Source organism: Quercus robur, chromosome 10, assembly GCF_932294415.1.
Source record: "Quercus robur chromosome 10, dhQueRobu3.1, whole genome shotgun sequence".
Taxonomy (NCBI): domain Eukaryota; kingdom Viridiplantae; phylum Streptophyta; class Magnoliopsida; order Fagales; family Fagaceae; genus Quercus; species Quercus robur.
Window position 1 is genome coordinate 21,269,296 of NC_065543.1, and position 12,735 is coordinate 21,282,030.

General features: G+C 35.3%; 1 protein-coding gene and 1 long non-coding RNA gene across 5 annotated transcripts; both read left to right on the plus strand.

Annotated features, from left to right (window-relative positions):
• The first annotated feature begins 4,623 nt into the window (after window positions 1–4,623).
• On the plus strand, window positions 4,624–5,178 carry LOC126702431 (uncharacterized). The gene is made up of 2 exons (XR_007647756.1): window positions 4,624–4,776; window positions 4,860–5,178. It is a non-coding gene; the product is annotated as an uncharacterized LOC126702431 (long non-coding RNA).
• Window positions 5,179–6,826: 1,648 nt separating this feature from the next.
• On the plus strand, window positions 6,827–12,508 carry LOC126701861 (uncharacterized). Of its 4 annotated transcripts, none has more exons than XM_050400282.1 (3): window positions 6,878–7,098; window positions 7,735–7,789; window positions 9,452–12,508. In XM_050400282.1, exon 3 carries the CDS (start codon window positions 9,874–9,876, stop codon window positions 10,573–10,575), a length of 702 nt encoding a protein of 233 aa, XP_050256239.1. In that variant the 5' UTR covers window positions 6,878–7,098; window positions 7,735–7,789; window positions 9,452–9,873; the 3' UTR covers window positions 10,576–12,508. The 4 variants fall into 4 exon arrangements, 2 of the variants coding, with proteins under 2 accessions (XP_050256241.1, XP_050256239.1); XR_007647540.1 differs by lacking the exon at window positions 9,452–12,508 and adding an exon at window positions 8,822–9,117 and having other exon boundaries at window positions 6,900–7,098; XR_007647541.1 differs by lacking the exons at window positions 7,735–7,789; window positions 9,452–12,508 and adding an exon at window positions 8,822–9,117 and having other exon boundaries at window positions 6,827–7,098.
• Window positions 12,509–12,735: the final 227 nt, after the last annotated feature.

Below are 12,735 nucleotides of genomic sequence, written 5' to 3' on the forward strand. Positions count from 1 at the left end.
CCTTAAACCGTGCTCGGCTGGAAGGCCAACCTTGAAAGTACTGATGGCCACGTCATCAAAGTCACCATCTATTTCATTGACCATCTCCCAGTATCTATCTGAGTATGTCTTCAGGGTCTCCCTTTCTCGCATGGATAAGGACAGTAGGGAATCCAAGGGCGGAGGAACCCTGCTACACGTAATAAAACAAGAGCCAAACACCCGGGTGAGCTTCTTGAAGGAATCTATGGAATTTACCTTTAGGCCGTCGAACCATCTCATCGCCACGGGTCCTAGACTAAATGGGAATACCTTGCACATCAAGACTTTGTCTTTGGAATGGACAGTCATTCTTTGGTTGAAGTGGCTCACATGCTCCACATGGTCCGTTCGACCATTATAGATGGTGAACGTTGGCTGATGGAACCACCGAGGAAGTATTGCCCCTTCAATCTTACGCGTAAAGGGCGACTTGGAAATCTGGTTCAATGCTTTGCTCATAGCATCATTTCCTAGGCCTCTACGGGGCGGGCTCTTGTATCTACGTTTGTGATGGTGTTCTTCATGGTAGGAAACAGATTTGCTGGGTGGAGTTCTTAACCTTCGCCTATAACTAGCCTCTTCTTCACCCTTAGAGGAAACGTCAGAGTTAGAGGGGGTTCGTTCTCGGCATGCATGGCGCAACTTATTCTTTAACTGGTCAATCTCCAGTTGCATGGCTCTGTTATGTTGCTCTTAAGAGACGTGACTTCTAACTCGAGAGTGGCTTCTGCTTGTATGCGTAGTATGCACACTGTCCGTTCGATCTCTCCTACTTTCAAGATTAAGGAAATCATCCTATCATTGGGACCCCATGGAGTCTTGCTGATGGGGACCTAATCCTAACATAGTTGACCGTTGCACTCACTATCACACAAGTTCTTCCCATAGACAGCGCCAATTGTAAGGACTAGATTTGATCCTTGGCCCAAAGTGTGATTGGATCTAAGCCTAATAGGCCCAGTACAATGAATTTGTAGCGAATGGGTTGGAGAACTAGGCTCTAATGAATGACTTAACTGTTAGGATGGATTTCAAAAGATAATCAAACAAAGATGGAATGAAGCTCTCTAAGTAAATTTGTCCTTGGCCCAATTCGAGGAGGTCTGTTCCAGTCTATATTGATTGAAAAAGATTACAGATCTAGTTTAAGCTGTTACAGTGCTTCCTTCTACAAATTTCCAATCTCTTTTCTATAGAGGGTCTTTTACATTATATAGTTCCATTTTGATGATCTTGATCCTACACTTGTTGATCATCTAAGCCACTACTTGAGTGCCTGTTCCTTCGGACATCCTTTGTGGCGCTCTATGAGTTGGGATAGCCAATGCAGCACTGTTCAGGGGTCTTCTCCACATAAATGCGGCCAGAAAGTTAGCTGCAGTGCATTCAATGTGGTGGCAGCAGCTTTATCTTAGATATTTCCTAGCTCTCATTCTTCTAGTATGTTCGTAATGCATGCCCCCAGTAGAGGAGTTTCTTGGAAGGTCACTTTGAGTGATAGGATATGCATTCGATCTGTGCTTGGCTTATCCGAGGAGATATTCCTCCTCGGACCACCTTTCCCAACCTTTCCACTTGTATGTTACTTAGGGGACTTTGAACTTAACACTTTCATTACCGTTTATTCGTCCTCGGACCAATCAATGTCTTTAGCCAAAGCCCAAGGCCTAATATACAATTTTGGGCCCTTATCCCTACATATAATAATAATAATAATTAATTGCTGAAATGTTTGGTTTCTTGTTGAACATTCTTTGGGCCACGTAATTACATAAATTTATACCAAATTTACAATTTTGATAACCAAAAACAGTTTACCACACATACACAGTGTAAGAAAATCTAACCGTTTGGTAATGTTGTTCTAGTAAAATTGTTTATATTTTTTGCAAATATGTGTGGTAAAAAGAAGTTTAAAAATACATGTAATATTCTTTAAAAACTGAACACATATTTTTAAGCACATTTACAAAACGAGCCCTTAGAACGTTTCAGTAATACCATCTACTCACTGTTTCAATAAATGTTGAAATTCTAAACCAACATAATTTTTCATCCCAAAAGACACCGCCTAAACAAATGAAGCTAAATAAATTCCATTTGAAATGTTTGTTCCAATCTCTGATTGTCGTTGTACAAGAAACACTTCAAAACCACAGAAATTCTCAATCAGATCTAAAAGACCACCTCTCATGGGGTATTGAGACAAATCAAGTTTCATAGACTAAGACGATTCCGTTGGAGAAAGGCTACAGTTATTTCTCTTAATTTCTCTTAATGGGTTTTCACTAGAATCATCTTGCTTTGCATTGATTTTTTTGTTTATTTGAATTAAATCTTCAGATGATACAGTATTGGAAGTGAAAAAAAAAAAGAAAAAAGAAAAAAAAAAAAAAGAAGAACTCTTCTCAAATCTCTTAAATGCAAGACCATCTCCTTCAAAATCTTTATCTTTCAAACGCAAAAACTCTCCTTTTCCCACGCCCTCCTTTTCTTAGCCGCTTCGTTTATCCATTTCCAAAATCAACCAAAGCCTCAACTTTGAACACACCCATTTGCAATTTTCTTAGAAGATCGTCACCGCAACTCCACCCAAATTAGTGTAGGCAAATTTTGTGGTAATTTTTTTTAAAAAAAATTTATGTTTCCAGGCACAACCCACTTTAATACTAATTGTTTTCCTAGCCCCATCACGTTGTGTATTCCAATCAAACTTAGATTTAGAAATAGTTTTGTATTATAAATATTATTTTTATAATATTTATTGGCTATTCTTGGCTTTGTATTATTGAAGTTTTTTTTTTTTTTTTGGGTTATTTGTTGTGTCTGCTATTGTTGTTGTGTTGTGTGAGAATTGAGTATTGTTTTCTATGGTTATGTATATTATGGTTGCTTTGTAGATAAAATAAAAAAAGTTATATAGTACACACTGAATCTAGATTACGGGAATTGTATTATTATTTAAAATTTTTGTAATTTAGGACTTTTGATTTATATAAGTTATTATTATTTAAAAACTTTCATTAATTATTAATACACATTGAATCACTGGATACTTTTTTGATCAATGCCTATTAATGTAGATGCATTATGTATACTGTGAATGCCTATTTGTGTTTTATAGATTGAGATTTTTTTTTTTTTTTTTGGGGAGTAAAGGAGCTCCTAAAAATTTATTTGTTACAGTTGGTCCTTTCATTTATTTGTATGTATTAGGTAATGAACAAAAAGACAATTAGAAAAGTTTGAGAAACAAGAAACAGCAGGTCTTCTCACAACATACTTAAAGCAACATAAAGTCATAAAGGGAAAAGGGGAGGGGAGGGGACTGGTACATTGGTGAAGAGGGATGTTTGATTATAAAAGGGGAGAGTTTGTGTTTTGTTTTTGATATGATTTGTAGTGTAGTTTTTTGGCCTTTTAGAATCTGAAAATTCCTAAATACTTAAAATGAAGGGTTCATTTTTGTGATCACATGTTTATTACACTTCTTTTTCTTTTTCTTTTTTGCATCCTATTGATCTTATGCTACTAGAATTGTTATTAACCTAAAAAAAAAACAAAAAATTTATTTGTGAATTTCCTGTCATTTTCTTAAAGATTATGGTGCATTCTAATCTGGGTTCAATTCAGAATCTGAGGCCCCACTTGGTTGATGCCAAAAAATAATTTATGTGGATAAAACATATAAATTAATGTAAATATAAATGAAGTTCAGAAGCCAAAAATGCTACTCTGAGATAATAGGGCTCTGTTTTTATCGCTTTTCAGAACTATACTATAATCTCTGACATGTAACTTTCTGAATTTTGAACTAAATTTTGTGGGGTGTATATGGTTGTGGTGTAGTGGGTATTCTTTGCTTAGGGATCCCTAATACAACAATGGACTTGCTGTCACTGAGAAAGAGAGGGATGCTCATTACTTACGCGGTCTTTTGCCTCCAATAATTTTGTCTCAACAACTTTAGGTTGTATTAGTGATATTGGCTTATGGCATCGTTTTATCTTATTCATTGTTCTCATAGTTTGAATTTTCGCTGACCCTTTTTTGTATTTTACTAATCCCGGGAGAAGAAATTAATGCAGAACATCCAACAATATCAAGTCCCGCTGCAAAAATAGATTGCCTTGACAGCTTTAGGTAGGACTTAGGAGTTTCACCATCATTGAATTTAGTTTTGATGATGATTGTTGTACATTGTTTGCATATGGTCACCACATGCAGACAACTTGTCTGATAATATTTTGGATAGTATTGAAAATGATTGTCTTGTGCATAATGACATTTGGACTGATTGTGTATTTTCAAGTTTGGGATCATCTTGAGATGTTGAGACATTGTAGGACTAGAGTTTGTTTAATTATGGTGCCTTAACATTTTTATTGTTTCTTTATTTCCTTCATCTTTCTTTTTTTGGTACAATTAAACCCCTTTCTTTAATGATACTTTCTTGGAATGCATGTTTGGGTGCTTAGAATTCCGTGGAAAGACAAATGGACTTAATTTATCCTTATGTGATGAATGAAGTCCTATTGAAATTTTGAAAGAGGGGTAATATAGATATTTTTTTTAAAAAAATTTTATGTTTTATTTTTTACAGGAAAGGAATGAAAGGCTGTTTTACAAACTTCTCATTGATAATGTTGAGGAATTGCTCCCAGTTGTCTATACTCCAACTGGGGGTGAGGCTTGCCAGAAGTATGGGAGCATCTTTAAGCGCCCTCAGGGTCTTTACATAAGTTTGAAAGAAAAGTATGAATTTCTGTTTTTGTTGTAACTATGTTTAACTTAGAGCTACTTTAGTCATAATATGAAGAAGTGCTCGGATTTTGCAGGGGCAAGATTCTTGAGGTGTTGAAGAACTGGCCTGAGAGGACTATTCAAGCAATTGTTGTGACGGATGGTGAGTGAATTTTGGGACTTAGGGATCTTGGCTGTCAGGTAGTTATGTTGTCAATCATCGTTTTTAAATTCTAAACTTATTAAACAGGGTTCTATGTAAATTATTGGGCTGTAAAAGTGAACTAGCCTTCATATGATGGTGTTGGATATGTTTTAAGGGATGGGGATTCCTATGGGGAAATTGTCTTTGTATACAGCACTCAGAGGTCTTCGTCCTTTTGTAGTAAGTTTATTCAAATAAAACTTGTGGTTCTTGCTTCGTTTTACTACATTGTAAATTGTTGGTCACATGATGTACTTTGTTTTAAACCTTAGGGATCATTTCTAAATGCCAAGCAAAACCGAGTTCAAAATAAAAGCCTTGGTTGTAAACACATAATATCCCTTATTCTGATCAAGAATTATATGGATTTTCTTCTTGTAGTGTTTGCCTATAACAATTGATGTGGGGACAAACAATGAACAGTTGTTGAAAGACGAGTTCTACATTGGGAATGTTTCATAGTTTACATTTGTACCTTGCTCCAATTTTGGTTCATAAATTTTTACAAGAGATAGTATAATATACATTCCCTAAGGTGATTTTGACAATTCCTTTCAAGAATATTATGAACTTCTGTATGAGTTCATGTCCGCTGTCAAGCAGAACTTATGTGAATTTTCAATAGTACTTAAATTTTAAATTAGTATACATTTTTTTATTTAAAATTAAGATATAAATATGTGGATGAGTTTAAAATTGATCATTACCAAAATATAATTGATTGAATGCTCTACATCATTTCATCAAGAATATATCGTATTTACTTTTTTTTCACTTGAATTGGATTAATACATAATATTGCATACTAAACCAAATTAAACAACTTCAACATCACCAAAATAAATAAGGACAATGAAGTGTTCTGTCATAGCATGGGCAAACGTACCTTTCAGATTGATGAAGAAACATTAGGCACATATCTTTTTTTTTTTTTTTCTTTTTTTTTTGGGGGGGGGGGGGGGGGGTGGTTTCTTTTAGGTTGAAGATTTAAATAAATGTCTGAACTGAAGTTCCTATTTGCATGCGAAAAATTTTGGCAATGAAATCACTGTCTTTTTTGGACAGACATGCAATATGTTTGATAAATCCCAAACTTCAAATACTTAGAGATCATTGAAAATATCAGTATGGCTTGGCCCTTTAGCTGCTTAATAAATATTAGGATGTCTATTTGATAGCATGGCATGATAGGATAATATGGTCATTTTAACAATGCCTTCAATATTGTAACTGATTTCTCGCAAGATGCTAGTTAAATTATATTAAGCACTGAAAGGATGAAGTTCTTCTTTTTCTCATTCGTTACTATTAGCAACAACATCACCAGGCTGCATTTCTGTTCTAGGTTTTTTAGACGAATCAATATAGGAACCAAAGGTTGGATGACCCAGAGTTTATGCTTGATTTTGAGGAGATTTATGTTATTGATTCCAAAACAAAATCAATTACCAAAGCTAATGTTTTTGAGAGGATATTTGTTTGTGAATATTAGTTTTAAAACGGCAATGACTATTCTTCTTATGCTTCTTGTGGATGTGGAATGGCTATTTGCTTCACTTTGCTTAAGTAGTTTAGTTATAGGACCATGTTTCCAAAATGAAATGGTGATGCTTTAGGTTATTGTTGAAAACTTTTAGGGTCTTCTCGTCCCCCACCCCCCCCCCCTCCCAAAAAGAAGGATCCCTGAAAAGGAAGTGGAGATTTCTTATGATAGAGATTTATGTAATAGCCATCAATCAAGGAGTTTCACTTCCTTTTTTCTTTTTCTTTTTTGTAAAGCTTTTTGTTGAGAAAAATATACTTAATTATATGTAGCTCAATGTGACGCCCCAGGCTTTTTAAAAAAAAAAGAAAAAAAAAGATCAGATTTTTATGGAGACCCACGTGAACCCACCTACCCCATTATTTCCCCACCACTCATTTCTCTCAAATTATCTCACTATCTCATTCTTCTTGGCCAGCCAGCTCTCCTCACTTTGTTCTTTCTCTTACTTTTTTTCTTTTTCTTTTTCTCTCAACACAACACAAACTCTCCTCTCTTCACTCCCTTACTCTCCTGCCAGTACCACTCCTCACCACTTCCACCACCATTTTTCAGCAAGATCACCCTAAAAACTCATAGGAAAAAGGTAAGGCTCACTCATCTCTATTATTTGAGGTGAAAATTTTCTAATATTTTTGGTGGGTTTATATGTTTTTGCTTGAGGTTATGTTTATCTAAGCTTTAATAATAATACTCATGTGATTTATGAGCATTAGAAATGATATTTATGTGTTTTTATGTATGGATTTTGTCTTGGTAGATTTATTTGATGAGTAGGTTTATAGTTTTTACAATGGTGGTTATCTTAGTGGTGAAAATTTGGGAGTTTTGGCTTTCTAATGTGAAATAGTTGGTGAATCTAATTTTTATTGTGTATTTGGAGCTAGTGGAGGATTTACATTTGGGGTTTGTAATGGTGGGTATTGTTATATATATTGTTGTTTTATGGGTCTCTTGAAAATGACATGTATATTGAGGAAGAAATTCATAAAGTGTTAGGGTCTCTTATGGTAAAGGTGAAGCTTGGAATGACATGATGATAAGTTAGAGTCTATGCCTTGTAATGAAATTGTTGAGAAACTTTGGGAGTGGAATGTATTATTGATGAGGTTAAATATTAGGCTTGCCTAATTAAAGTGCTTATTTGGCATTTCCTAATTTGTGGCTAGATACAATTTCAAGCTTTATGCTTATTGTGATAGGTATGCTTGATATTGTTTAGGTTCTAGCTAATCTCCTTTGGAGCTTGAAGAGTTAAGCTTTTTACAGGTTGCAAGGTAAGTAGCTTTTAATGGGATTTTTGGAAAATAACCATGTTGCATAAACATTATTTTTTTGGGGGTCAAACACATTTTGCAAAATGCATTTGTGGGATTATGTTTTCTTAAAAAGTATTGTGTTGTAGCCTTATTGTATATGACTATTTATGGAACATGCATCATATTTGGTAATGCGAATGGGGAAATGCATGATTTGTTAGATTGGAAATGATAAGCATCTTTTATAAAATTCTTGGGAATGGATTTCATGGATTCATTGCATTATTTGCAAATTCTAAAGATGCTTTATCTTGACTTGTGATATTTGGGAAATTGATAGAAAATCTTATTGACAAGAAACGATTTTGGAAAATTTGAGAACCTTGTGAATATATTAGATATTTCAAGGGTTTTTGTGAAACTACTTGAAATTGAACTGTGTTTTGATTTCATATAAACTATGAGCTCTTCATTTTTTACCCTTGGGTTGTGACATGTGATTACCCGGTGATTACTTAACTAGAAACTATAGTCTCTGTGACATTGGTATCTTAGCACCCATCTTTGTGATGGTTATGAGTTCTAGCTTTATGTCGACAGATGAGTTCCGGCTTTGTGTCGGCTGATTAGTTCCGGCTTTGTGTTAGCCATGGGTTTTGGCTTTGTGTCAGCCATGAGTTCTGGCTTTGTGTCTGTAGATTAGTTCTGGCTTTGTGTTAACGATTGTCATATGGCCTTGGGTTAGATTTTCTGGTTTGGAACAGTGTTGTTATTGCTCACAGTGTATAGTACGTAATTTCATGTTGAGATATTTTGAGGAATATATATATGTAATTTCATGAGAGCATTTTGAGAAGTTTTGTGCCATGTCATTTCATTTATTCTTGTCATATTATTTTTGGAAATGGCTTTGTAGAAATTATTTGGAAATTCCCAATTAAAACATGATTTGTAAATTGTTATTATCATGAAACTTGCATTTCCCACACCCCCATTAATTATGCTACTTACTGGGCTCTATCTCATTCCGTTATTTTATAAACTTTTCAGAGTAGACAACAATTTTTTGAGACAGCTTTTTGGGTGGCTAACAGTAGTTAGACTAACTACTGATGGAGGTTGAACTTTTGTAATGGAGATATTAGATGATGTACATCTTAGAATAGACTTGACTCATTCTTTTGTATATTATAGTAGTTGTGATGTTATTCCCACTGATGGGACAAGTTGATGATAATGTTATTATTTATTCAGATCTCTATTCTTTTGTGGCCAATGATCCTTGTAATTATTGCTTAGAGTTTTGACTTACTTTGAGAGTATATTCAATGGAATTATTATGATAATTCTTGATGTTGGTACTTGATATGATTTATGTGGATTGAATTGTCAAAAGGGAAAAAGGGAAAAATCTACAGGTACTTAAGACGTCTTTCCCATGCTTTGGACCCTTTGGGGTTTAGGGCGTGACAATTATGGTATCAAAGCTTAGGTTATGATTCTGTAAACTTTGAAAATAGGAATTGATTTTGATCTAAGTCAGAGCATTAGGGGTTTGATGAATTCTTTATTTTGTACCTTTATTTTAGCTTCCACCTGCTATTCCTTTTTTCCTTATCTTTTTTTATGCTAACTCTTCTATGTTGCCTTGTGATTTACTTGCTTGTTTCTTGGGTATAGGTATAAGTACCTTGGTACACTATGCCTCCTAGAAAGAAACAACATAAAGTAAGGCATGTAGATGAGGTTACAACTTCAAAGCATGGCCATAAGCAACGCCAAGAGCATGAGAGATCTGTCACTCTTGATGGTGGTGAGATTGATAAGGTGGTAGTGGCAGACAGGATTTATGCTAGGATTGCTAGAGGGGTCCAGGGTGGTGAATGTAGGAAGGAGGGTTGCTCTTTTGGGGAGTTCCATAAGCAAAACCCTCCAACATTTGATGGGGAGCCTAATCCTATGGCAGTAGAGAATTGGCTGCTAAAGATGGAAAAATTACTAAGAGCCTCAAATGCACTGATGCTCAGAAGGTGGTTTATGCCACTTTTGCTCTTCAGGGTTCTGCTAAGAGATGATGGACAGGCACTGAGCATTTGTTGAGGATGGAGTTGGGAGAGAACACTTCCATTACTTGGGAGAAGTTTAAGGAAGTTTTTAATGGGACATACTTCCCCGATATAGTGAAGGACCGCAAGACAAGAGAATTTTCTAATTTGGTTGAGAGAGCTATGACAGTGGAGGAGTATGCTGCTAAGTTTGTTGAGCTCTCTCGCTTTGCTCCTTACTTGATTCCAGATGAGCCCAAGAAGGTGAAAAAGTTTCGGGAAGGCCTTAATGGTAGGATTCGTCCCCTTATTATAGCCTCTAGAGTGGATACTTTTACTGAGACTATGAAGCGGGCAATGAGTCTTGAAGAAGACTTTAAGTGCAACCTTGGCTCCAAGAATGATGAAAAGAAGCAAGAACCCTTTGGTTTTCAACATGGAGAGGGCCGGGGTCGAAATTCGGAGAAGGGATTCTTTATAAAGTTTAGTAATGGGGATCATTCTTATGGGCAAGGCAAGCGTAGCCCTCAGTTTGGTAAGAAATGGCCTTGCATTCGTTGTGGTAAAACCCATAAAGGTCAAACTTGCATGGAAGGAGTAAAGGTGTGCTATACTTGTAAGCAACCCGGGCACTTTGCTAGGCAATGCCCAATTACTAAGGGCTCGGATTCCTCTTCCTCATCTCAAGTTGCAAAGGGTAATGATAATGGGAAGAAGGTGCAAGGTAGATTGTATGCCTTGACTACTCAGAATGTTTAGGCCACAAACACCGTGGTTACAGGTATACTTCCTTTGCTCTCCACACATACTAGAGTTCTTTTGACCTTGGTTCTATGCATTATTTGTTCCTAGTGCATTTACTAGAAGTTGTGATAAGAGCTTAGAACTACTTGATTTTAAGTTATTAGCTTCTACCCCAATCAGTGATATTATATGGAATAATCTCGTGCTTAAGTCTTGTATCTTTTTGGGGGTAGAGAGTTATTGGCTAAAATGGTGTTGCTAGATAAGTATGATTTTTATGTTATCCTAGGCATGGATCGGTTAGCTTCTTATCATGCTTGCATGCATTTTAGGGAGAATGATGGGTCTATAAGGTTATGTACCAATTACCATGATCTATATTGAGTTACTGTCCTTTTTCCTTACGTTGATGACTTGTTTGACTAGTTGCAAAGAGCACAAGTATTATCTAAGATTGGTCTTATATGGGTTACCACTAGTCGAAAATTTGGGACATACTAAAGGCAACCTTTTGGATTAGGTATGGTCATGATGAGTTCCTAATGATGCTGTTTGGATTAACCAATACCCTACTCCCTTTTGGATTTAATGAATAGGGTATTTCATGAATACTTGGATCACTTTGCCATTGTGTTTATTGATGATATTTGATTTACTCTAAGAGTTAGGAAGACAATAAGGAAGACTTGAGGATTAGAAAAAAAGAAAAAAAGAAAAAAAAAGGAAAAAAAGAAGAAGAGAAAATAAGTTTTGTTAAATTGAGGAAGTGTGAATTTTGGTTGAATCAAGTAGTGTTGTCAAGTTATGTGATTGCTAAGGATGGAATTACACTGGATCTTAGTAGGATATAAGAACCAATAGAAAGATTTCCCCACATGACTTGGAGTTGGCTATAGTTGTGTTTGCTTTGAAAATTTAGAGACATGATTTATACGAGAGATAATATTTGTATAGGTCATTTAGAGACATACTTAGCTAGTTAAGAGTTCAACCAACTTTAGTAAAGAGAATGAAATTTTTGCAAGGCAGTGACTCTCAATTGATATGGATAAGGTGCATAAAGGAAAGAAACCAAAGTTTAATAAGTACAATTTCGAGGGCAAAATTTTTATAAGAAGGGAAGAATGTGACGCCCCAGGCTTTAAGGAAAAAAAAAAAGATCAGATTTTTATGGAGACACACGTGACTCCACCTACCCCATTATTTCCCCACCACTCATTTCTCTCAAATTATCTCACTATCTCATTCTTCTTGGCTGGCCAGCTATCCTCACTTTGTTCTTTCTCTTACCTTTTTTTTCTTTTTCTCTCAACACAACACAAACTCTCCTCTCTTCACTCCCTTACTCTCCCGTTGGTACCACTTCTCACCACTTCCACCACCATTTTTCAGCAAGATCACCCTAAAAATCCATAGGAAAAAGGTAATGCTCACTCAAAAAATTTTAAAAAAAAATGTCATTCTAGCTTTATTTCTAAGAAAATCGGGCTGAGACAGGCTGAGAAAGAGACAAAAATTTTCGTTCCGAGTTCCATTCCAACCCAACCCGAGCTAGAGCATTCCCAAAAAAATAGTATAAAAATTAAAAAAAATTAACAAACATCATTCTTGATATATTTCTAGCCAAACTGGGCTGGGACAGGCCAAGAAAGAGACAAACAAAATTTTCGTTCCGAGTTCCATTCCTACCTAACCTGGGCTAGAGCATTCCCAAAAAAATAGTATAAATATTCAAAAAAAAATATATATATATATATATATATATATATATATATATATATAAATCATTCTAGCTTTAATTCTAGCCAAACTGGGCCAGGATAGGCTAAGAAAGAGACAAAAAAATATTTTGTTCTGAGTTTCGTTCCTACCCAACCCAGGTTAGAGCATTCCCAAAAAAAAATAGTATAAAAATTCAAAAAATTAAATAAAAAAAAAAAAAAAAAAACATCATTCTGGCTTTCTTTTTGGCCAGACTGGGCTGGGGCAGGCCGAAAAAGAGATAAATTTTTTTTCGTACCGAGTACAGGTTCTACCTAACCCGAGCTAGAGCATTCCTAAAAAATTTTTAAAAAATATTAAAATAATTCAAAAAAATTAAAAATATCTTCCTACCCTCATTTCATGCCAAACCTTTCCGGGAAAGGAAAGAAAAAGAGACTCTCGACCCAAGTT

Coding starts and splice junctions, on each gene's coding strand:
- LOC126701861 (XM_050400284.1), top strand. CDS start 9,874: ATGGAGTTGGGAGAGAACACTTCCATTACTTGGGAGAAGTTTAAGGAA.